Below are 27405 nucleotides of genomic sequence, written 5' to 3'. Positions count from 1 at the left end.
TGAGGATGGATGATAGCATTCTGGGTACTGTATTTGTGATCAGATGGCCAACCAGTGTCTGAGCTGTAACACAATAGATATACTCATCCATACTTCATTGCTTACTCACAAGGGTCTGTTTTATCAACATGCTAAAAGTACCTTATTATATTTTGATATTGTTCTCTGTTCAGTAAAATGACATTACATTACATTTGTAAGTCTACCATACATTTTGTTTGCCTCTCATGCACACTTTGAGACAATAGTCAATAGTCAATAGTTAGTAGACACACCTGTGTTCAAATCCAAATTAATTACAGCCATTTAGCCAGTTCATATTTAAACAAAAAAATGTGAGCCTTACTTTGAACTGCCGGACTTTTCCTTCAGCAACCATGTGATGTTCATGTTCTGGAGTGATGCAGTAAGCTATCCTCTGCAAAACAAGTAATTACGACAAATCAGTTCTAACAGAAGTATGTCCTCTATTAAGTACACACACACAGATAGATAGATAGATAGATAGATAGATAGATAGATAGATAGATAGATAGATAGATAGATAGATAGATAGATAGATAGATAGATAGATAGATTTTTTGAATGAGTTCTTCTAAAGAACATGCAAAATACTTTATCATGAGGAAACTTCAGCCAAAAAAATGAATAGGCATCATAATAGTTTTCAGCACATGCCCTGAGAAACCTGAGAATAATATTTATCACTGAGGATCAATGGGAAATGCCAGAAGGATGAAGGAATTGTTACAATGGAGTGGCGTTAACAATAGTTAACTGCTAAGTGTTCAATATAGGTCTCAAGAGTTTAACAAAAGCAAATTCACACAGCATTAGTGTACACCAATGGAAGTGACTGAATCTAGCTACTCTTATGTAAGATTAATTTTCACTGTGTTTGATGCTCTATTTTATGTGTATTGTATACGTATGAAGAGTGATGCTTTTTTCACCAACTACTTATTTATACTTCTAGTTGCTCTTTGCACTAAAAAAGAAATAATAATTCTGAGCGATGATCCTTCAAATCAAAAACAGGTTAATCTAAGCAAAAAATGATGTTTGCTTTGGGTGCGAGATTGAAGTCCATGGTGAAATATTGGACTAGCAAATGATCAGAAAGAATGTTTTTTTTTCCAGTGACAGATGAGACCCATGAGAAAATATCCATCAAAGAATATAGATAAATTAGATTTTTGTTTTAAAATGTTTCTAACAAAGTGCTTCCTACAGTGAAAACGTCTTTTATATTTGCTTCTTTTCAATGATCAGCCTGCTGAAAACCTTAGTCAATATATATATATATGTCTTGATACACACTTAATCATCCAGGTAAGGAAATTCAAGAAAGTTGAACCTGTTTATCTGGAAATTGTGTTTTCAGTGGGAGAGACAAACTGAAGAAGTCACTTGGATGAGTCACGAAATTAATACAGTTACTTTTAAACGTTGTGTGCTGAACATATCCTGATACAAACCTCTCGGAAGGTTCCTGATAGACTGCAGAACTTATACATCGCATAAGAAGGAACCATCAGCATGGAGGACAATGCCACACCCCAGCCGATTTGGTTGGCCCATTCAGGGAAGACGTAGTTATCATAGCTCAGGTCTGATGATGTCAGACTGGCTATTACCACAAACTGTTGAAAATAGAACAGAAAAGAGAAGAAAAAGAGAATAATAGACACAATATAAAGGTAAGATCTATTTGGAGTGATAATGGTCTTAATGTCTGAAATAAAACATGCATAGAATTGTAAAACAGGCAACAAAGGCAAAAAAAAAAGGAAAAGAATAAAAGGCAGGAATGTAAACAGAAGAGTGAAATAAAAGCTCAGCCAGGTGAATGGGGAGTTGAAGGAGCTTAACATGTAACTGCTGACTAATGTTTTTACACAGGGTTACAGCTTGGCGGGAGAGTGTTTTGGAGAGGATGTGTAAGGTTCTTGTGCAGTTTGCAGTAGGGAGATTGCAAATACAACTAGAACTATTAATTGAGACTAATTAAAACTAACCTGAAACTGAGGAGGTTTTAGATAAGGAAGAATTAAAACGGATATAAAATGCATCTGGTCTTTAATTGCAGGTGTAACCATGAAGATTTTTGGTACATATTGCAGGTTGTTGCTCATTATAGAATTGTGCTCATGTTCATAAAAGCAAAAAGCTATACAAGGGGTCTATGATTTCGTTTGTGTTTTAATAATTTAGGTATGGTAAAATTAAAGGTTTCTAGACAATTTAGAGAACCAGTGAGAAGCATAATTAGATGATCAGAAACTGAGTACTACATTTAAATCACCAATAGGGATGGGAATTGAGAATTGATCTGATCAGTTCTTCAAAATTGTTAAATTGCTTGCCTGTTGATTCCCCTTTTCATTTCCACTTAGCACTTGCACTGCTACAATCAGCTGATTTCATTTCTTGTGGAGTGTAGAGTGTGGATATGACCATTACTTTTAAAAGGACGAGAGCACGATGGTAAAGTGAAAACCAGGACAGAAACAACTGCATTATGTTGTTAACCCTAGCTTTTTGCAACCATCTGCACAGACACTGTGCTAATGCTAAGCTAGCCAAAAACCCAGACTGATGTTAAAGCTGAGTGCTCAAAGCTGGCAGCCCAGCAGCCAGACCCAAAATTTCAAAAGGTAGCAAACAGATGAGCAATCAGGCTGCAGCCTCCACTTATACCTGTCCATGTTTCTAAAGTAGAATCACTGCAGCGATCACTTTAAAGTCTCTTTGTGTCCATCTTTGCTTTGTGTTGTTGGGTTTGTGGTCATATCTCAATACTACGATAAAGATCATATACTGTATGTGTCATTAGGATAGAGATTTGTGTTGGTGTATGGGACTATAGCCCATAGATTTACATTGTTAAATTGTAATTTAAGACAATGTGTTTTGGGTCATTTTACAGAGAAATGCAAAAGTAATGTAACAAGTAATATAATGAATTACTTTCTCCTCAAATTAATTATGCAAAATACTCCATTACACATATTACACATATTACACAAATTTGTAATTTGTGTAATAAATAACTTTTTTTGAGTAACAACCCCAATACTGATTACAGTAAAAACAGTAAAGTTCTCCCACATGCACAAACATTTGCCCACACAATAGGCAATTAATTTGCATTAATGGAATGCCTTTGAAATGTTGCCTAGTGATGGTGGTGACACCAACAGAGCCAATAACAACCCAGTGAAAAACAAAAAGAAAATCAGTAAGGAATTAAAGCAATAAGACATTGATAATAGAATTGGAATCACTAACTCCTTATCAATTCTTATCCCTAACAAGCAACACACTTCTATGAAACCACACACCGCAAAATATGTGCAGAACATGATTGAAAAATGATATTTATGAAACTAATTTAATCTGTTTAACTGTTTATGCTTCAATAAACTGTTCTCCATCTCTCGTGTACTAATATATGAGAGGAAGGCATGTGATTGAGCCCAAATTCTTTCAGCATTCATTGAGACAGTATTTTCCCAAGTCTTGTGAATGAATGAATGCATTCAGATTCTTTAATGAAGTTGGCTGTAAAAAAAACAGCAATGCTTCTAATGGCCACAAGAGTTTGTTGCCTTGTAAGACATTTTTGCCTGTAAATCTAAGTTATAGTCCAGAACAAATTATTACTTCACACAGAGAAACACATGGACACTTAAGTGTATTCACTGACTTAAAAAGTAAATACTGAATTCACTGCCATATCGCTGCCATATTACTTATCTCCTAGCTTACTAACAAATTAAACTTTTTAGTTTTCAGGAAGGATATGTATTCTGTTGGTGTACAAAAGCATGTAACCCGGGGAATTCCCTGTATACGAAAATGTATACATAAACAATGGTAACTTGTTATTATTCATTACAATATGTAATTTTACTAATTTCTGCAAACCACCACGCATATATATTAAAGGAAGCACATGGCTGTCTACACCCACTTTTGCATAACAGTGAATCGAGCAATGCGCTTCCTCTAATGCACGTGGAATAGCGCACTGCTAAATCCACCTGCCAGTGAGGAACTCGCCAGGAGGCACGCTAAGGTTCAAACAATTCTCCCTTATCCCACCCTCCTTCTGTGCTTATGTGCATATGTGCTCTCTCTGGTGTAGTAAATGTTTTTGTTTTTTTTAAGTTCTCTATTCTTTCTCTGTTTTTTATTATTTCTCATGTTACATCTTGCATGAGCTAACCAGTACTGTATCACTGAGAAGGAAACTTAATGCTGGAATGAAATGGACCTGCTGGATTATCGTAGGGTCTTTACCTAGCAATATAAAGCACCTTGAGGCAGCTATTGTTGTGCTTTGGTGCTATATGGCAGCCTCGCCTCTGTCAGTGCGCCCCAGGGCAGCTGTAGCTACAATGTAGCTTGCCATCACCAGTGTGTGAATGTGTGTGTGAATGGGTGGATGACTGGTTGTGTAAAGCGCTTTGGGGTCCTTAGGGACTAGTAAAAGCGCTATACAAATACAGGCCATCTAAATAAATAAAACTGAATTTAATTAAATTGAATTGAACTGGACCTCAATGCAGCTTTCAAACATTAAGAATGCAAGATATTCAAATAAATTAAATAAATAAATACATAAAGTAAATAATAATTCCAAGAAATCCAGTCACTGATTCTTGAAACATTTTAGTTTTATCTGGCCTTGCTGAGTTTGTGTCTTGGTCTGAGCTCAGATACTATGCCTGTCCCAGAGTATCGGACTACAATCTTTCTTGTTGTTGCCGCTCTCACCAACAGAAAAGCAGGGCTGACATATTTCCAGCACAGCCTCCAGTAGAGTCCTGGCTTGAAGCCCATCATTCGCTCAATATCTTCACTGAAGCGATCCACACCTGGGGCGAGCATAAAAAGTTAAACAGCGAAGGTTACTAATCAGTGTAGGCTTCAGCCAGCTCTTTGTGCCAAGCATGTAGTCTCATGTTGCATTTTCTCAAGGAGAAAATGCAACATGGTTTACACCCTCATAGTCCACTATTATTTTTCATGAGTGACCTGAGATAATCTAAACCTGACATAACCCATCAAGCATCTTATTCATATCATTATTTCAAAGAAATGACCATGTTGTTATCAACATTTCTTTCTGCCTCCTAGATATTTTAATCTATCTATATCTATCCAGTTTTGCTTGTCTACAGATGACTTAAAAGATTAGATAGGTGTGATGTGCCAAAAAGTATTCTGTCTTGGACTTGGTTTATTCACTTTTCTCTCTCTCTCTCTCTCTGCCTCTGTACAACTCTCTTAATGACACTTTTAAGTCAAGTATGTTATCTTGTTCATCCCTGTGCTGCAATAGTGCAAAATACAAACAAATGCAAACTGGATATGTGTTCCACTAAGGCAAAACTCATCACTAAACTTAATTTTCTGCTTGTTGGTCTTCCCTTGCTTAACCTATGACAGACTGTCTGCTTTTTTCCACCATTTAAATTTCTGTCTTATCTATCCATTTTCTTCTGCTAATCCAATTCAGGTTCACAGGACAGAGAACAACTAAGTTTTGCACTGATTTGCAGAGATCTTTCCCTCAAAGGAGACAAGTGGACCAATTCCATACCAGTAAAATCCTAACAGGATTTTAATGGGATAAATGTTCATCCTCTCACTTTAATTGGATACCTATCTGTATAATATAGATACATATACAGATATACAGATAAATAACTTAACAGAATATTAAATAATAAAGAACACCATGGGCATACCTACCATAAAACCACGACACTCCAATGGCCTCGATCAACACACCAAAGAGTATTGAAGTCCCTGCTGCATGCCTATCTAACAAGGTCAGGACATACATTCCACCCTACAAAGCAGGAAAGAACCATCATTTAGTGTGTGTGCCATATATAACTGTTTTACTTTGAAGATAATGCAGCTGGTGAAATCAACCAACAAGTCTCTCTCAACGTAAACGAACTAATAGACGTCATATACAAATTTTGTTCTAAAAGATTATTTAAAATTGAGTTTGTGGAGTTGGCATCTCAGGATGATATGCCATGCACATTTGACGTAAGTAAATCTTTGATTTGGTCTGTTTCCTTTCTCAAGGATACGCCAAAAGAAAGGCATCATTCACTTTACTAATAATTTTACTGATCTGATAAAGGGAATAAACCATGTGATTCACTAACACAATTTCATCCTGTCTCCAAAGTTTATATTTCCACAGTCAGCATGAATTTTACCTTGCTGGTGATACCATGTGAATGAAAACTGAATATTGGCTTTAATTAAATTATGATTTGTTATCAGAGCTGGTCTTTTTCTTTGAAAGAGTTTGTTTCGTGATGGCATCAAGTCATGAGACTGAGTCCCTTGCATTTTAAATGTCAGCTGTGTTTTACAAAGCAAAAGTATATTACAAAAGTAAAATATTTAAAACAATATTTACTAATTAGATATTCATGAATAAGTAAATAAGCAGATAAACATCCAGTCATACTGACGTTGGTAACGCAGAGCAGAGCAAACAGGAAGGTTCCAAAAGCTGTAGCGAAGGTGAAAAGCTTTCGGTTTCTTTTGAGAATCTTAAAGTCATCTGACAGGCCTGTGATGACTGCCTCCATGCCACCCATCTGGGAGGGGACACACAAAAAGACACAAGACACTCAGAACTGAATCTGAGCCATAAGTGAACTCCAATGGCAATCATACAACTGCAACTTTGCAATTTCAGTCAATACTGTCATGGCAGTGTTTTAGCTACAAGAGGTGGCTTCAGAGGAGAAAAACCTTAGTGAAATATCTACATATCACACAAAATGGCGATAGATATGGTATATTATAAAATAATTGGAAATCCTCAAATCTGTACAATATTTTATGAAATAATAATAATTGTGAAATAGTTATTACTCTGTCCTAAGATTAGAGTGGGATACAGGGATGCAGATCATCTTTAAATATGTTAATAATATCCAAAATACAAACTTTAGGTATTTGGCATGACTGACAGTCTAGATGACTTATGATATAAGAGCTTTTTCATGCAAAAATTCATTTGGTTATAGTGTAACAATATTTCTATTAATATTTATGTTTGTAGTTGTCAATTATCTGTTTATTTTATTCATTCATTTTATTATTATTATATTTCTGTTCTTTTACTGGCATGTTGTTCGCTAATCATTTGATGACACCTGAAGCCACACATACATTATGCTAGTTTCCTTTTGTTTAAATGTACCAACATTTTTCATGTTTTGTGCCAATAAAGAGTCTAATGAAATAAATACCGTTATACTGTTTAATATTTTTATTACACACCCCAATCTGTTCTATGCAATAAGTGATTGGATCGATAAGTTAATTTTTTATCTATCTATCTTATCTATCCTGTTGTTGTAGTTTAACTTGACAATGTTAACTTAACTGTCAAGTCGACAATACTGCCAAGCAACATACGACATGTCACACTGAAAGAGAATTGTGTACACATTAAGGTCAAACCATTGTGGACACTTTTGTGTAGACAGTGCTAAAGGAACTTGGCCATATGTGACCTCTGAGTATGGTGTGAGTGGAGCTCTATTGCTCCTCAATGTATTTTTGCTGCATTTACAACTGTGCTTGGAGGTGTCTACTTTTGTTGCATCATTTGTGAACCACAGTAACACATTTTTCTCAGAGTGCACATTATTATTTACACTTTTTTCTCTCTTAATAAAATTATTTCTTGTTGTGCATACATAATAATGTATTTCAGCTGTAACATTCACCACACAACTGCTGCCTTATTTTTGTCTTTGGGCTTTTATATATTTTTACAACTTAACATATTTATTTTCCACTTGCATAATGTGTGAGCAGTGTTGGGAAGGTTACTTTTAAAATGTATTCCACTACAGATTACAGAATACATGCCCCAAAATGTATTTTGTAACGTATTCCGTTACGTTACTCAATGAGAGTAACGTATTCTGAATACCTTGGATTACTTAACAACTAGATTTTTAAATCTTAATATAAAATGAGTAACAGTAGGGTGGACATTAGGTAAGGCTGCACTTTTTGCAGCGATCTATAGAAAACTATTCCGCACGTATATAAAACAGGTCCGCGGCTCCGAACCGTAATAAAGGGACCTCTGGCTAATACATCGGGTTCGTGTCGGGCTCGTAGCCGAAAACTAGCTTTAGTTTGTTGTCTGGGTCAACTTTGCTAACGAGAGACAGAGAGAAGCGTTGAAAGGCTGCTCCAAAGGAACTTATTGTTTCGGAAGAAAACACGAACACAGTGTACAGTCCAGTCTTAATAGCTTACTTACAACTGGACTACACTGCCCATGAGGCTACATTCTTTAGAGCTATGATTGTAAACACTCTGCCTATTGCCTTCATATTAAATAATTTTTTGAACAATAATTTTTAATAATATTTCTTCACGTCATTATGCGGGCTGCAAGTAGAGGTGACATGGGCCGTGAGATTGAGACACAGGCAATAGAGCCTCTTAATGCGTGTTTTGTCTGGGCGTTGAAACCAAAAATAGAGAGGGCATAGTCTAACATATGAAACAGGAAAAGACCGCCATGTAATCCCTTTATTTCAGCAAAGTAACTATATTATGAATACCACCTTTTTAAATGGTAACTGTAACAGAATACAGTTACTCATATTTTGTATTTTAAATACGTAATGGCGGTACATGTATTCCGTTACTCCCCAACAGTGTGTGTGAGTAATTATATATTTATATATAAAATATAGAGATAATTGGAAAATAACTGTTTATAAATAAGCGGTCCACTTTCAGTTGTAAGGATATGAGTTTAGTTTAAGGAGCTGCTGTAATAGTCTGTAGTACTTACTGCACTGTCAATGCCTAAAGTCAGCAACATGATGAAGAACACAATGGCCCAAAATGTTGAGCCCGGAAGTGTTGAAATTGCTTCAGGGTAGATTATAAACACCAGACCTGCACCTGTATATACAATGAACAATTCAGCGTTCCTGTATGTATCTATGTGTATTCAGTATTAAGTACAGATGATCGAATACTGTATCAATCGTTCCAAAGTTAAAAATCACATATAAAATGCATTACAGCAACATAGGTTAGTGAGTGATGTCAGTCTTACGAATGCTTTTGCTGCTATGTGAAAACTTACCCTCTGTTGCCACATTTTCTACTTTCACCCCATGTTTTTTAGCCATATATCCGAGCACAGAGAAGATGGCAAACCCTGAGAAGAAACTGGTAACGCAGTTCACAGTGCTGGTCAAGAGAGCATCCCTAGATTAAGAAAGCACATGCAAAAATAAAAAGTTAAGAAGGAACAGTTTTCTTTTTTTCGGTATACCTTCTATTTTTAAAAGTGCCAACTATCCGACCTTTTCGATCTTTATAGTACACAATAGTTCCAATGAGCTAGTATCATTCGTTCACATTCTATGGCATCAAACATTGTTAAATCACTGCTAATATAAGTGCTTCTCTTTTATGGTAATCTGCATCACAGTTTGTACTGGGTCAAGAAGGCAAAAAAGCTAAAATGAAGCCGAATGTTACTTGTTATCTTTCAAATGTTTCATGGATTGATTTACATATAATACATAATGAGAAACTTTTGTCCCTTGCTTCTAGTAGATGGTTGGAAAGGCGATTATGGTGCTTGGTCACTAACTTGCTGCTGTTAGACCAAAAGAACAAATCCAACTTGACCTTGACATCTTTATTGGTTTAGTGAGTGACTCATCTCAACAACAAAAAATTTTCTACCCCCTAACACCACCCCTTTCAACATTTATTTTTAGTTTATAGGCTGTGAAAAATTTATTTTTATTCAATTATTTGTATTCATTTCACTTCTGTAAATGTATTTAATGTCAGGATCCTGGGTCTCTCGACCCAGCATTTTGAGTTGTTTGTGTCTTTGTGATTTTGCATTATGATTAATGTTTCAGGTTATTTTTGTTAATCTTAGTTTATTCCTTAGTGTCCAGTGTTCTAGTTTAGGTTGCAGGTTTTAGATATCACCCTGGGTGAACATTGGGCGATTGTGGCTCAAGAGTTGGCAGTTCGTCTTGTAGTCGGAAGGTTGCCGGTTCGAGCCCTGGCTCGGACAGTCTCGGTTGTTGTGTCCTTGGGCAAGACACTTCACCCGTTGCCTACTGGTGGTGGTCAGAGGGCCCGGTGGCGCCAGTATTCGGCAGCCTCGCCTCTGTCAGTGCGCCCCAGGGCAGCTGTGGCTACAATGTAGCTTGCCGTCACCAGTGTCTGAATGGGTGGGTGACTGATTGTGTAAAGCGTTTTGGGGTCCTTAGGGACTAGTAAAGCGCTATACATTTACCATACCTGAATCAAATGATTAGTTTATTACCAGGCCTCTGGAGAACTTCAAGACATGTTGAGGAGGTAATTTAGGCATTTAAATCAGCTGTGTTGGATCAAGGACACATCTAAAACTAGCAGGACACCGGCTCTCGAGGCCTGGAGTTCGACACCTGTGCTGTATTCTCTGTTTAGTTCCCTGTGTATTCAGTAGGTTCCCCTCGTGTACTTGCCCTCTGTGTATCTGTGTTTACATTGTGATGTTAGTTCTGGTGCCGTGTTAATTTGTAGGTCTGTGTCTCATGTTAGTGTATTCTGCTTTGCTTCTTTGTCTTGTCAGCACTGATTTCTCCAAGCTTTGTTCCCCTCCTGTCCCCCATTGCCTGATATCTCCTGTGACTATGTAAGCCCTGTGTTTTCTCGTGCTTGTTGCTGGTTTGTCTGTGTTGTCTCCCTGAGTCTCCCTGTGTTCCTCTGCATGTCATCCTGTGAGTTTTGGCTTCAGTTTCATTTGTTAGGTTTTTCCAGTTTAGGTTATTTCTTAGTTCCTGTCCTCAACACCTCCACTTTTGTCTGTAGTATCTCTACTTATAAAGAAAAGCTCACTCATCTCATCAAAGTCAGTGCCCGCATTTGGGTCCTCTCTTATCACAATCCCGGGGAAATCATTTACATCTGTCTCGTTAAACAGGTCTCTGTATGTGATCCCCTACAATTTTCATTTAATAAGACAAATTAACATAGTTTATTAATAGTTTAATGATTACACAAACATGATTAGATTTTAACTGGAATCTGGTGTGTTTTGATATTAGACTTCCTGTTATTTTAAGCTGTTTTTCTTTGTCATAATAACTTCCTTTTCCATTTGTTAATTGAAAATTATTAGGCTAAGTTTTAATTAGTAGGACTTTTATTTCATTATTTAATTATCATTATTTTCACTATTTAGCTGGTGTTCTGTCTCTGTTGGTATTCAAACAAAACTCTTTCCAACTTTGCTTGTTCTTCCAGGCTGCTGCCTTTCAAATAGTTCAAATCTGCTCATTTGCCACTAAGGGCATAATGCAAATTCCATGTGCCAGCAGTCCACTCACATTTCTAAATGGGACATGAGAGGAGGAAGGCAAAAGAGGCCTAGTTTGGGGTTTAGCAAACGTGAATAAATGAGAGAGGACAGGACAGCAGGTTCCATAATGCATATATCAGAGTGTAGTTAAGATTTAGCTTGGAGGCCTCTGTTATGACTATTATTTATTATCTACTTATTTGACAATATAAGCAGTTAATAATAATATTCACTTATTTAAGCTATTTTTAAGCAAGCGTTGTCTGCCTGTTGCACAAAGCAGACAACTTTCTCTCTTTCTCACTCTACACACACACACACACACACACACACACACACACACACACACACACGCACGCACACACACACACTCACATTCTCTACCATCCTAGAGGGCGTCTCATATATATATGTACATATATATATATATATATATATATATGTATATACATATATATATATATGTATATACATATATATACATATATATACCATAGGTCAAACTCAAAGTGTTTTGCCAACAACATTTCCCTGTAAGAGGACAACTGCAACCTAATTATGTGGAAAAGATTAGTCAAGTCTCCAACCACATTTCCTACGTTTCCTGAGGAAAAGCAGCATTTAAACAGACCGGTGAACATACAGCCTTTGGCTATTATTTGGCAGCTCTTCCTGGCCTGTACTTTATCTGCTCTGCTAACACCTGTTCATTGGGGTAAGTTAGACAGATTAAGATCACCTCTGCAGCATAATCCAATTAAAAGCTGAAAAAACAGGGCAGCTTAAAAGCAGCAGGATAAATTTTGCAGTGGGCTTATTTCAGATTATCACAAATATAATGCAAACTTTTACCTGTAACAGTTGTTGTCAAATTTGTTGTAACTAGAAAATGCAATGAGCACACCAAATCCTGCACCCAGCGAGTAGAATATCTGTGTTGCAGCATCAGTCCACACCTATGCCAAAAGTAACAAGAAAATGTATCAATTCCTAAAGAGAGGGTTCCCACCTAAAATGCCACACAGCCATAGGCTGACGTGAATACACTAACTTTCATTACTTCCCTGAATATCATCTTTGAGAAAACAAATCATTGTCTACCTGCACCTTTTTTTAATCAGCCAGGAACACCAGGCTCTATTTTACAAAACATGTCAGGTATATTATTTATGGATGTTGTGCAAATGTTTTGCAAAACATGAATATCAACCCTTACACACATACATGAGCTCAGACAGTGGAAGACTGTGTCTCAAGATTGTGTGTATAGAGCACATTCATTCATATACTGTACATTCATTCAGTCTGGGAGGCACTAATGAAATTTAGCATTTAACCCTAAGCATGACATACTCCACCCACTACATAACAGTAACTCAGAAAGTGGGCTGTGTAAATCGACTTAGACACTGACATGACTGTTTTTTTGCAGCAGCAGGTTAAGTAATGCACCTGAGGGTTTCATGACCTAACTCCTAACAACAACTCAATAACAACTCAGCATCTGAAAAAAGCACAAAAGTGTAAATCTGCATAGCACTGAAACAGGGAATTTCATAGTCTGTCTCTGACCTCTAAAGTTTTTAGTCGCTTGAAGTCAATAGAGAGGTAAGCTTTGATGCCATCCATAGACCCATCTAAAGTTATGCCTCGGATCAGCAGCACAAAAAGGACCACATAGGGCATTGTAGCTGTAATGTACACCACCTGAGTAGGGAACAAACAGAAAACAAAAAGGAAATCATACTTTCCTTTTTTTTCAGTGAACCGTTTTTTCAGTGAAAACGTGCAATACAATGAACTGTGGATATGAACAATCATCCCACTTGGTATAAAACGATTGAGAAAAAACTAAGAAAACTGTTTGTTGATCCATGGCTGTACCTTGCCGGACGACTTGACACCTTTCCACAGGCTGAAGTACAGGATGAAGACTACCACGACCAGGCACAAAACCAACTGCCAGCGAGGCCAGCCCAGGTCCTCGATACCACTACTTTCATGAAGATTCAACACACCCCGTCTGCAAAAGATGATAAATAGCATTATATCATGACACCAAGAGGGTTTATCTTGCCCTTTTCATGCAGTGTATACTTCCATTCAAACAATTTTTAGTATTTCACAAGCTATTTTTGAAGAATTACACAGCATTGTTGGTAAATAACAAAGCCATAAATCATATATCTATTAAAAATTATACAAAAAACAAGTGCTATATATCAATTTAAACTGTCGTGTAACACTGCTTTTAGCATAGGTTGTCACAGATAAAGCATCTTAAATTCATTTATGTATTTATTTTACACTGAAGCTATATCTTACCAGACATGCTTTTTGATGAATAAGCTCATTCATTTTCTACAACAGTTCGGGTAGTCTTAAAAATAGTAAGTTAACAAGTGTCCTGGGTAAAAACAACTTGTGGGACAAATGTGTCCCAACATTTCCAACTAGTAGCTGATGGTTTCCTTAGTTTGTCACTTAACATTGTTGGCTTGTAAATGTAAGGGGGCTTGATCTGTGTCCCAGCATTTTGAGTTTATTTTGTATTTTTGATTCAGATTCATTTGTGTCAGCTGCGTTTTCCCAGGTGTTTCCACTTCCCTCATTACCCTTCTGTGTATTTAAGTCCTCTGTCTCCCTCTGTTCAGCGTTGTTTCGTCTGTTCGCCTTAGATCATGTCACATCAGGTCCCAGGATTATTTTATGCTTCTGTTCAGTTTAATGTTAATGTTTTCTTGTCATGGTTTTCATTGTTAAACCTAGTTTATCCCAGTTTAGGTTTTAGTTTAATTTTTTCTAAGCTCTCTTTGCCTTGTTTTTTGTTTTGATATCAGCATTAAAAAACAGCTTGCTTTTTGTTATACTTAGTTTTTCTCTCCAGTGTCTGCTTTTGGGTCCACACCTCAAACACTTCGGCCTGCCCGGCTCTGACAGTAAATTTAAGGGATGAAAGTTGTTTGAAATTGGATGAAAACGCATCTAGCTTCCAGGCTTTCGAAGTGAATTAACTGCTTTCCTTTGTCACCCAACTGCACACAAATGCTTTGAAACTGTCAATAAAGACCTATGGCATTGTTCTACTTTTATAAGGCTATTCCTCAAGCAAAATGCTACTGTAAGATTAAAGGTCGTGGTTCAAAGATTCAAGTGCAGTGTTATGACATAATGAAACAAAGACAGACAAATGGTATCTCTTCCTTCCCTATCTACAGTAAATATTGTTTTCATCTGCTAGGCCATTCTTTGAATGTTTGCTCTAGAGTAATGGGAAGGAAGTTCACAGCGTCCAATGCTTAGAAAAACCTGTACACATATTGTATGGTGAAAAGTTCATCTTTCAGGTTACTTAATATGTCATCCTAAAATATTAGTATGTCTTCCAGCACATCAAAAAATCACTTTTCTTTCATAACACATTTAGAAGCAATACAAAATTGGCAAATTTAAGTTATAGAGGAATTAAATGAGATAACAATGTCTTCATGAGTGCATTTTCTTCTGAATCTTTACAGTGACTTTTCTTGATGATCAAATTAATTTTGGGCAAAGATTATAAGACTACACACTGGTCATAGATGGATAAACTCATGAGATCTTTCTTTTATTGTTAACCAAATAGAAATTTTTACTTTTAAAAGTTTCAAAGTGCCACATAATGTTGGATTGATTATGAATGTCTTCTAAGGAGCTTGAAAAGAAAGTGAGTGAATTTTTTTTAAAGATCTTTAGGTAAAGAAGTCCAGTCGCTTTCTTCCAAGCTCCTTAGACTACCATGACCTGAATGAATGAGAACCAACACAGACATAATGAATATCTGTTTTTATACAGTTATTCATTACTATTACTAAGAAATATCTACAGTTTGGCTGAAGAGTATAGAAAATAGTATGATTTTCTCTTTAGATTAAGATAACAGATAAATGAAATGCTGGTTTTGCTGTTTTTAGGTGTGGTTGCAACATCTGGAATTTATTTAAAATAATAGTAATAATAATAATAATAATTATAAAATAATAATAATAAAATGGGCAGCACGGTGGCACGGTGGTTAGCACTGTTGCCGCACAGCAAGAAGGTCCTGAGTTCAATTCCACCATCAGGCCGGGGTCTTTCTGTGTGGAGTTTGCATGTTCTCCCCGTGTTTGCGTGGGTTCTCTCCGGGTACTCCGGCTTCCTCCCACCGTCCAAAGACATGCACTTAGTGGGGATAGGTTAATTGGATAATCCAAATTGCCACTAGGTGTGAATGTGCGAGTGAATGTGAGTGCGAATGGTTGTCTGTCCCTATGTGTTAGCCCTGCGACAGACTGGCGACCTGTCCAGGGTGTACCCTGCCTCTCGCCCTATGACAGCTGGGATAGGCTCCAGCGCCCCCCGCGACCCTGAAAAGGATAAGCGGAAGAGAATGGATGGATGGATGGATAATAATAAAATGTTTAGATCTACTCAAAAGCACTGTGAAAGGAGGCGGTTGTTGGAATGCATGAAAAAATGCTTTCCAAAGCATCAATTTAGGATTCTGCATCCATGGACCCCAAGAGATCAGCCTGTCCCAATGAGCGCTTGTGATGGGCAACAACCCAAAAACAAGCCAGGTCATGATATTATAAATTGTTAGATGTTGCTCCAGAGCTGATAAGTACTGGGAGTTGGTTTGATTTTAATTGGATATCATTATCGTGCAGTTAAACATTTAAAAGCACTTTTGTTCCTTTCACATTTGCCCTAAGACTTTCCTCAAGAAAGATAAAATTCAATTGGCATGCAATGTTATGGGCTGATAAGCAGTGGAACTGGATTTGGATCTGATATTCAGGTTGCTTACACAACAGCCCGACACAAGTATCCTCAAGGACATGCAAACTGAAGACTGTTCAGAGACAGACATTTGCTGATCTTTTTCAGATAATGTATTCAAAGCTATATGGTCTTTGGGGAAGAAGATGCTCGTGTGAAGACATCAGTTTATTTGAGGAGAGGAGCTGAGAGTCTCTGCTCTGGCCTGTAGGCCTCGTCTTAGTGTTATGCTGTAATGCCCCAGAGCCTCCTTGCTCATCTGATAGCATTGCTAAAGCACTGCCAGTACATGCGCACTATAACATAAATCCAGGCCCCTTTGGCCGAGTTACTCTAAACACATTTAGTCTAATCGTCACTCACTAAGCCAGTTGTTCTGCTATCCCAACACTCACTGTTACCATTACTCATCTCTGTATATTTGAAGCTAGCACACTACTTTACATTCAGCCTGGTTTTCAAGTTGCTTAAAAAATTTGAAAAAGCACATGTAAAACTCAGGACCAAAGTCCTGAGTGTCAAGTTACACCTCTATGTAATTTTAATCTGCTTTATTTAATAAATTACATGTGATTGGAACAATTATTTCAACAAATGTTAAATTCATGTGTGCGGCAGAAGCAAAGGCAGTTTCTTCAAGTGTCTGTGAAATTAGATATTTTAGTTCAAATGAGAGCTATTTATCAAGTCTAGTTATCCTTGACATAACATCAGATGTGATTGCTTTCAGGCTAGATCTGTAGAGAATAGATATTGTGTACGATAATGAAAGGAGTTAGTGTTGCTGACTTAAAAAAATATTAGTTAGTATTATATAGCTAGCAAAAAAGTATAGAATCACATCTAATGTGTCAGATATTTGTTTCAGGAGTTGGTAGAGACCGGAAATTGCTGTTATAAGAGGAATCATACTGTAATATTACTGAAAGCTTAAAAAACCAAATTACAGCACAGACCAGATGGAAAAGAGTTTTATATTTCTTACAAGTTTGTTTTTTGTAAACAAAGCCTAGTCATTATGTTATTTTATTAAGAAATTACAGAAATACAATTTAGAATTGTGTAAGGTTTCCCAAAGCAGTTTAGCCATTTCAAAAGTACTTTGAAGCAAACTATTAGACTAAATATTAAGTGAAAGCCGGTGGTTTTTTGACATGTATGGCTTTAAGCAATGAGACAGCAAAGATACTATGTTTTATGGTAATTGAAATGATTCAGTGATCTGGGTATTTAACGTTTGGAAGGTTTCTTTGATCTGATACTGTAAAAGTTATCATATTAATCACAGAGGAGTGCCCAGCAAATCTCTTTTCCCCAGGTCAGATTTTTTGGCAGAGATCATGTTTTTGGCTGTCCTTACGTGACTCCTGCAGCTGACGTCTTCCAAGCTAAACCCTTTTACATGATTTAAAATTTACTTTGATATCACCTATATAAGGCCAGGTCAGCCATAGTGTATGTTTGCTGTATATGTAATGTAAAAGCTCTTCCTCTCAACTGACTTGATATAAAAGAAGTGGAAAAAGATTTTTTTTTAAAAAGGACATCATCAGGGACATCATTCAAAATAATACAAATCTATGAGAAAACTGCAATCCATGCAACAGAATTGGTTGTCTCACCTCTATCTATAAAGAGCCAATCAAAAGCCAAAAGAGGAAATTCTTGTTGATCGACTGACGCAATAGAGGTTCACCACATTTTCACTTATGTAGTTACAGAAACCTAGCTCTATTTTTTAACATACTAAGAATGTACGCAAGTATACTTTCTTTTCTCCTTTTTTTGCTTTAGTAACATAACATGAATCACATGGTCTTGGTTCAATGATCTCATAAGCCAGATAGTTTAATTGTGTCCACAATCTGATTTGAGCCATTGGCAAGATAGCTGTCAAATGGAAAGACTTGGTTCTAGAAGAATTCAGTGGAATAAACTTCCATTGAATAAAATTCCATTGAATTTTATTCAAAATTAACAATAGTTAGAAATCATTATTTTATGCTATAATAAAATCCCATCAGATGTTTGCAGGAAAGGTAACAGTGAGGTGAAAAACCTCAAATGAGTTATTATTAAACACTTTTTAGGTCTTTGTCAGATATTTTAGTGTTACTCTGAGGGTACAAAGGCTGTATCAATAATCAGGCTTTTTTTAATTTTGGTTGAAAACAACCAATAAACAAGCTGGTATAGGATCATTAGACCCTACACCAAAGAATAATCAACTGACAGCTACTTCCTAAAATATTTGTCATATCAGTTTAATTGGTTGACAATATGTGTACACGCTTGCTGTCTTCTGCCTATAATGTACTGCACTGAAATGCTGTATTTGGCACTTAGGTTGGTAAACCATGTAAAGTACAACCCGTTTTTTGAAGGCATTATATTTTACAGTTTGTTTTACTGTTGAACTTTGATACACACTAACTTCGTGTTACAAACTAAGCTCAAAAGGTGAAGCAAGAGAACTGTTGACTCAGTTGGCCTTCCTCATGCTGTGCTTTGGCATTGCTCCTGTGTTCAAAGCTAGCTGTAAGCAGGAGGATTTATTGTCCCCTGCAGTGCGAGATCTGTCTTAAAGTACCCCATTGTTGTCTGTGAATGAAGCTCAATAATACATGAGGAATATATATTCTGAGATGTGGTTTTATGGATCCTGTCTATGCTTTAAGTAATATTGCATCACTTCTTTGAGGATCTGACGTAATCCAAAAGGTTAGAGCCTGCATGTGAATACTGACCTCTTTGTGTTAAATAAAAAGTATTTGGTACCTAAAACAAATCAAGTTTAAGGGTTCCTGAAGTTTGAAAGATAACTATATATACTGATTAAATAAACATACATGCTCAGCCGAATGGGAGTGAAAAATCTTGAAAAGCTCATTGGCTGTGGTGCACTGTCAATGTATTCTGTGCGTCATGCTTAGCATGTGTCCCTTGTATTGTCCAAATCATTTCACAGACTTCCTCTGGACTGCACAGTCAGTCTTCACAGAAGCTGGGGAAGAACTGGCTGTCTTTGAAGTATAAACAGATGGAGTGTTTTCATTCACTTCAAAGAGTGCATTTCAACTTTTTATGTTTAAGCCTTTTACAGTGAAAACATTTATAGCTGGACAATTTTGAAGTCTTCTACTTCTGTTTCCATAACTGGTAGTTTCCCTCTAGAAGTATTACTTGGGTTATTTTAGCCAGGTGTATATGTTATTCTAATGTTATTGTGAGAACAACTTCAAAACTAGAATGCTTCACTTCAGTATGTCATAGTTAAAATGTAAATTATTATACTGTATTCAGTTTACTGACTCAGGCTAATTGCATCTAATAAAGCAACAATACAAAAAAAACAAATACTTGAGTTTTGAATGAACAAAACATTTAAACACTGTCTTATGAAGACAGCAAGTTCCTGTTTAAGCAGGTCAAAGCACTGTCATCAATTAAAAAAAAAAACCCATTTATATACAATACTGTGATGAAGATCACTACATTTTTTACGTTTACTATTTACTGATTTACTATTTCATTTACACTATATACTCAATATACATTTAGCCTTCAGATTTTCATAAGAGTTTTACTAAAAAACAGATGTAGACATGCTTCTGGTTTTTAATCTAATGATTTTGTCACTCATCAAAAAAGCTAGATGCTAGGATGTTCCTTTGCTTTGAATTTAAAAAATCTGCCAGTTTTCATTTTTGTTAAAATCCAGTACTCTAAATAGTTTATTGTCTGACAAATTAATTTCAGAAATCACTTACTCATAGTATTCTGCTGCCGGTGTATTCTTGTTCTTGGCGTATGATGTGCTATTATCAGGAAGAGATCCATTGAATTCAGTGCAGTTCACACTATTCCAGCTGTTCCCACATTTGAGCCATGGCAGCTCAGTAGTCATGGAGGAGAACAGGTAGTGGAGTGACCAAGCAATGATGACATTGTAGTAGAAGCCAACATACAGGGCTATGAGAATCACAGTGTAGCCCACACCTAAGGAACATCGGGTTATTAATGAGAAAGAAATTACGGCTTATTCTCACAATATGGAATTCATGCAGTTGTCAAGTTCTTTTTAAAAAACACTCCAATGTGGTTTTTTTCAAGATAATTTGTAAAAATAAGTGTATAAAGCTGGAGGTATAATAAATAAACTATGGAAAATGAGGTGGAGTTCACCCATTACTCAAGAGAAAGCGATATAATCAACAAACAATGGGTAACACAGGCAAATAAGCACTAGAGGTTGCAGACATGGGAACAAGTTTTTGTTTTATCGTTTCGCCATTACCATGACCTGCACCTATATTTTTTCATTGGGACTGTAGTAAATGGTAAATACACATATCTGAAAATTTACCAGTATTTTGAAAACAGAAATACTGTCCACACACACACACACACACACACACACACACACACACACACACACACACACACACACACACACACACACACACACACACACACACAAATATATCCACTATATTTTCATGGATTCTGGGTGGGTTATTTTGCCTACTCTGGAATGTAATGTCCTTGCATGAAGCAGAGAAGCCCATAAACCCATCACCCACTCATTCTACGCAGGAAAAAAAACAAATCCGCCTTAGCACAAAAGCCAACAAAAGCAGTGACTGGTGCTGTTTTAACAGTGGAGACAGAGGGACTTCTCTGGCATTTTTTTAAGATACACGTTGTAATACCTCCTTTATTGTTAAACTTTTCAAGTTTTTATACTAACTTTTTTTGTACATTTTGTCAAATGAAGTTTAAACAGTTATTGGTTGCATAAGTCGTGATTAAAAAAAGATTAGGTTTCTTCTCAGTTGATTAGTTTTATTCTCCTACATATTTCATTGTCTAAGTCAGGGGTCCCCAATCTCAGTCCACGAGGGCCGGTGTCCCTGCAGGTTTTAGATCTCACCCTGGGTCAACACACCTGAATCACATGATTAGCTCATTACCAGGCCTCTGGAGAACTTCAAGACATGTTGAGGAGGTAATTTATCCATTTAAATCAGCTGTGATGGATCAAGGACACATCTAAAAGCTGCAGGGACACCGGCCCTTGTGGACTGGGATTGGGGACCCCTGGTCTAAGTCATCAGGTGCACACTAGTCTACTAATATTTAAAGTCTGCCAGGAGCACAAGTGTAAGTCATGTGTATGAGTATTGTAAAACAAAGTTCTAAAGCTTCTGACACTAGAGTTACAACAATATATGAACATGGAGTAGCTTGTATAAACATTATATGAAAGCAACAACCTACCTCACTGAACAGTAAGATACATAATAACATGTGGCAGAGTAGCAACATGTTGCTACCCTGAGTTGTTGCTATGAAGATGCAGAAGATAATTTATTGATGCAGGTAATAGTGATGGACTTAGCCTAACAGTGGTTCTTTCACTGTTAGATTGCAAAAGAGAGCATACAAACTTTAGTACAAGGCCTATAATCTATGAAAATGTGTGGCCAAACAGTGTCCACTAGCTATTCAGACTATAGCATTCTATTGCACGCTGTAGATCTGTTTTGTTTTTAGGTAGTAACTATCCACATGTTTTCTGCACTCCTGCTGATTTTTTTTAACTGTGTTGTAATACCATTGCAGAATTTTGTTTTGCAAAGAGCTGTTGAAATCAGCATCTGAAGATTTTGGCACATATTGGCAGTCAGTTATCCTCATAAAGATAACAGTAGGGAATCAGTGCCAGCGAAAATATGGAGGGCAAGACTTTGGGAAAAAAAATACAAGGAGAGAAAAACAATTCACTCTTATTCTGACAAAATATCTAAATATTCTGAGCGGCTACAGTTGGTTTACATAATATGAAAAGCACTTGTCATTTTGGTGGTAATAAATTAAAGGTTTTAAGCTAGCTGCAAACTCCAGTGAGGTCACTGTCCTTTTCTGTAAATCTAAAATAGACTGGGTTTTATTGGAGTTGTTTCAGTGTTCTTCTGTCGAATATGAGTGATTAAATTGTAATCATCTATTTTCCTTAGCGTACTGTTAACATTGGCCTAGTGTGGTTTTGTTTCACTCGTGGAAAGTTGACATTTGCAGAAGGCTGCAAGGTTGGAAGTACAATAGGTGAGGGATTAAAGAAAATACAGAGAGATGAAAGAGCCAATGTGACAGACACTAGTTTAAAGTGACACTATGCACCTCTGAGGGCGAAAGGACAAGAACAGATGGACAAAATTAAAGGGCAAGACACTGAACAGAAGCAAAAACAACATGACCAAAGCAGGTACACAGATTAGGAGATCAGTGAAGGGTGAAGTATATAGACATACATGGCTGTGCAGGTAAATGTAGAGTGTCTCTGTGTTTGGGTGTGTCACAGTTCACCTTTAAAGACGGGGCATATTTTCCAAACCGTAGCTGCTCCTTCTCTGTTATATTGGCCTAAGGCAAGCTCCATGTAGAACAATGGCATCCCGGCAATGAACAGGAAAAGAATATAGGGAATCAAAAAGGCACCTGGAAGGAGAGAAATAATATCAATTAAATATTAAAAAAAAAAACCTAACAAGGGTGCCTGATAGTGAAATAAGTGCCAAACAAAACACAATATTCAAAAAGAAAAGGAGAAAGGAAGTGGTAGGGGCCACAAACCATAACATACTTGTAAAAGCAGCACACTATAACATAGAAGTGGGATGGCTCATGGCTATTTTCATGCTGTGCCTCAGTAGCACACCCACCAAAATGGAAACAACCTCTCACAATTGAATTGTTCTTGACATTGTCCATCACAACTGACACATTATTCACAGTAATGAATACATTTTGCTGAGGGCCTATATGATTGACAGGTTGGCGGTAGAGGTGACCACTGTGAACACAGACCACAACATGTTTTTGTGAATGCATATGCAGACAAACATATAGGGCGCACCTTCTAGTGAGCACTCTGTTGTCATTAGTGTTGAAAGTAAAACACCACTTTGTTTTAAATTCCTTTGTTTATTTAACCACACACTGTACTTTTTTTCTCTCACTGCTGTATAGCATCAATGCAGTGTTTGGTAGTTTTGTAAACAATCCATAGTCCATTAAAGTCCAGTTTACATACATTGGCTAAAGCTATTAAGTACATTTGAAAAAATATATATTTTAAGTTGATTATCTTGTCCCCAGAATTTATGAGGAGCCACAAGCCACTTTAATTTTTCGTCACTTTCCATTATTTATCTGACAGTTTCAAATCATTAATTTCATGTCTTGTCATCAGCTCATTTAGTTAATTAAAGGATATTTACTTTATTTGCTTAGGAAATAAACATAAATTTATTTTTATAAATAATAAAATAAAATAAAATAAAAACAGATTTACACACACTTTACACACACGTCTCATCATCATCCTCATCCTCATCAATAAAGGAACACCAGTACAGAAGAAAATTTTACTAAGGGCACCTAGGGTAATTTGTAGTTCATTTTCGCTGTCCGCTATCTTTGCCGTTACATTACGACTATTTAGTGACAGAATCAGTCTGGTAATTAAAAAAATAAATAAGCATCTTTATATACACTCGTATTAGAAACAGAGGCCACATACTCACCCCCTCCATTTTTGTAGCACAAGTAAGGAAATCTCCAGACATTAGCCAGGTCCACCGCGAAGCCAATAACCGACAGGAGAAAGTCTATTTTCTTGCCCCAAGTTTCTCGGTTGTCCTCGGAGGAGGATCCGGGTGGACCTACGCGACAACCATTGGTGGGAATGATCGAGGAATTTGTGTACTGGACGCCGTTCTGATCCTTCACTAGAATCAGTTCTACCTCTTTTTTCTCCACATTGCACTGTTTCATTGGGGCAACCGATGAGAGCTTGTGCTCTGGCATAACCTGGATATTCATCTTCTCTGCAGTGAGTACGAAGCACACGCTGGCGCGGCGCTCTCACGGCCCCCTGCGGGTTCTGGTGGAGTTAACGGTCTGGGTCGGTGCGCTTGAATAAGGACCGCTATCCCGCCGGCAAAAAGCGGATACGCAAGTGTTCTCCGCCGACACTACAGGTGATACTCCCGTGTACATGGGCTGAAAAGAAGGGAAAAGAAAAAAAAGAGTTTAGAGAGATTTGGTGTTTGTGCGTAAAGTTTCAGTTACGCACAGCGGGAAACTTCTTAGAACTGCGAAGATGGAAAAAGCGACGTTATTCGTCCTGTAGGAAACAGACCTACTGAATCCGAGTTACTATTATTAGTAAACCATTAAGGAAAATGCCTGTGGAATCTGATGTAGTGAGGAATACGAGGCGACAAGTGAAGCATACTTCAGAGTAAAATCCTCTCTACGTCACAGCGCGCACTGAGCGCATTGTGCGCTGAACAATCTACTTAACAATTACCTAAAACATTAATCATAAGGATAATTTAAAAAAAGATAAATGGTTGAATGCCATTGTTGCTAACGCAATTTAAAGTCCTGCAAATAAAAGGCTTCCCCCCATACTTGGTAAAGTTAAGGACACGACTCTATGACCCGATACTGTTGTTGTCCAGATGCTTCTGAGGGACGACTGCCCATTCTGAAGGAACTTTAAGGCTCGCCTTCTCCAGCAGAGACGATATAAAATGCGAGCTTTTAAATCGCTTTCCCCTCTCCCTTCCACGTGATATTTCATAATTGAACGCTTTCTCTCCAGTTTGATGTCGACTTTTTTTTTTTTTTTTTTTGGCTTGTCATAGCTCAAGTTTCCATAAATCTGCACGCCTACATCCGACTGTACAGTCGTGGTAAGATTGTTCCACCTGGAACGAAACTTGTACGAACTTATACGAAGCATTGCTTTTTCTATAAATCAAGTATGTGAGAAAAACAAACACACAAAACGTACACAGCACAAACTTGTTAGAATATGTTGATTTATTTGATGTTTAAGTTTTCCGTGTCAAGAATGGGGTAAAACGATAGCGCATGTAGGCCTATGTGCATTTCTACTTGGTGTTTGGATTTAACGTTGTCCAAGAGACATATGATCGCTTTACCTTCATGTTTTTATAGCACGTAAATTTCACATACACCAAAACTTTTTTTAATGTTTTCATTTGGACTTTATCTGTTTCTTCTCTGCACTAAACAGATTGAATTACAGTTTTCTAAGAAGCCATAAAAGCATTGTGTCCCATGTGTAATTCAATTCTAAAGCAGCTTTTGCCAGGGGCAATGATTTCTATTAGATATGGTTGATCAGTTCATCCCATTAAAGTCAATGAATGTCCTCTTTGCTCTCCAGTGCTTGTTTTAAAAAACCCTAACAGGGCTGGTTGGAGGCGTTTTGTTTGTGAAGATTGAATAACTGCAGTGATGGTAAGACAAAGGACCAGGTAACAAGGTAGGATAATGTGTTATTACTGCCCTTTTCTTCTGAATTACTTCTATTCTTTTGCACTTTATTTTGCAGTGCCAGTTACATTTGAAAATGGCATCTCTAGGTAAGAATAAAATTGACCATAATCAGCTAAATTGCATGTACTGCGTTTTGTTATGATGTACCTTCAACAAGTGTGTTCCTTCAAATTTTCAGTCATCTTAAATATTATACAATAGCACATTTATTTTAAAGGTAATAGTCCTCACAGTTTTTTGCTGTGCAGGTGCATAATGCAGGTCAAATACTGGGAATGGGCAAATCAGTCTATAACCCTAATCATGCTGTATCCATGGAGTTTTTAAGTCCTCTTCTATCCTCCACTTTTTCCTCAGTCTTCTTTTTCTCTTAAGATTTGGATTCTTCCTGATTGACCTTAGGCTTAAACTGTAATAAACGGAGAGGCAATCTCTCAGCTGCCACAGCATGACCCTCTAGAATTAACCTGAACATTTAGTTAGGGGCAAAGCAAAGACTTTTCCCTTCTAATGCCCTTTAAAACCACACAAACATTTCTTTCCATACAATGCCATATGCACCTATTCTACTTAATAGTTTCAGTCTTGGTAATATTATAAATATAATGACAAATATATACCTTTCTGTCTTACCTTATAATTAAGTTCAAAACAGACACATATGACACAGCTTAAATGAGACTTTCAGGCTATTCTGTAAATCCATAGGCCACAATTTTAACGTAAAGGACCTTTGCCCTTACACATAAAAACAAAAATGCAATTCTTACGTGGTCATTCCGCAGACTTAACTTACCAGGTCTTTACTACATGGCAATCAGTTCATGGTATTAGTACTGAGTGGGTTTGTTTTGTTCTGCTGCCCCTTTAAAGCTCTCTGTTTTAAATCTCTCCAGGCCTCACTAAGGGAGGAGTGTCATTAAATTTTCCCCTCTAGGCTTTAGTAGTATCTGCAAAGATTTAACTACTTCAGCAATGTTAAGTCTTTTTCCTTCTTGCTGTATACATTTGGTGAGTGAAACAGCAGTTTGAGTCAGATGTCTGGGGACAGAGAGCCATGTTCCGAGCAGCACACAGCACATCCTTAAAATATGCCTAAGACAATCCAAACTTGCAGACTAGTAAAGAGAGCTTCAGCCAACACGTACACACAAAAGAAAATCTGTAAGAATGCCATTGTCTCTAAAAAGTCCTCCATCAGTCCTCATCAGTATATCAAAAAGACTTTTATCTTTCAGTTGGTCACATCCTTTCAACCCTTCAGTTGTGGGTAGTAATCATTGGCCTGAAAGGGGAAGCCTAATAGCATGCTGATTGACATGATTATGGTTTGAAAAAAGGCTACAGTTGATCAGGAAGTCTTACATAAAATTTCAAATTATAGATTAGAATCAGACTACACTAACATCTCCTCTAAGAGACACATTTCAATTTCCATCCTCCAACTTCTACTTTTCTATGATGTAACCATAAATACATATTGTGAAACTGTTGTAAACACTGTAACGCATGATCAAGTTTTGTTGGCAATAGGAATCAAGTAGGAAAAAGAGGAAGAAAATGAGTGTCTAGGCCAGTGGTTCTTAACCTTGTTGGAGGCACCGAACCCCACCAGTTTCATATGCGCATTCACTGAACCCCTCTTTAGTGAAAAATAAAAAAATGATTTTTTTCAAATTCAAGACATAGATATGTTTTTTTATTGGTGCACAAAATGAGCCGTGCATGTCACGGTGGAGGCTCTGCTGAACCCCTGAGACTGACTCACTGAACCCCTAGGGTTCGATCGAACCCGGGTTAAGAACCACTGATCTAGGCAT

General features: G+C 37.0%; 1 protein-coding gene across 2 annotated transcripts; it reads right to left on the bottom strand.

The window, feature by feature from the left end:
• slc6a2 (solute carrier family 6 member 2) lies at positions 1-27405 on the bottom strand. Of its 2 annotated transcripts, XM_085352527.1 has the most exons (15): positions 27394-27405; positions 23797-24097; positions 22577-22708; positions 19978-20206; positions 13289-13427; positions 12977-13111; positions 12257-12360; positions 9173-9297; positions 8873-8985; positions 6510-6638; positions 5764-5863; positions 4783-4883; positions 1479-1643; positions 347-418; positions 1-63 (listed from the first exon to the last, which is right to left on the bottom strand). In XM_085352527.1, the coding sequence occupies exons 1-15, from the start codon at positions 27403-27405 to the stop codon at positions 40-42; spliced, it is 1881 nt and encodes a 626-aa protein (XP_085208653.1). In that variant the 3' UTR covers positions 1-39. The 2 variants fall into 2 exon arrangements, with proteins under 2 accessions (XP_085208653.1, XP_085208643.1); XM_085352517.1 differs by lacking the exon at positions 27394-27405 and having other exon boundaries at positions 23797-24094.

The sequence above is a fragment of the Diplotaxodon limnothrissa genome, linkage group LG1 (assembly GCF_057381915.1).
Source record: "Diplotaxodon limnothrissa isolate DT_005_m linkage group LG1, D_limnothrissa_male_GT1.1, whole genome shotgun sequence".
NCBI lineage: Eukaryota > Metazoa > Chordata > Actinopteri > Cichliformes > Cichlidae > Diplotaxodon > Diplotaxodon limnothrissa.
Note: the sequence above shows the minus strand (reverse complement) of the source record. Positions and strands in the feature narration are given on the sequence as shown.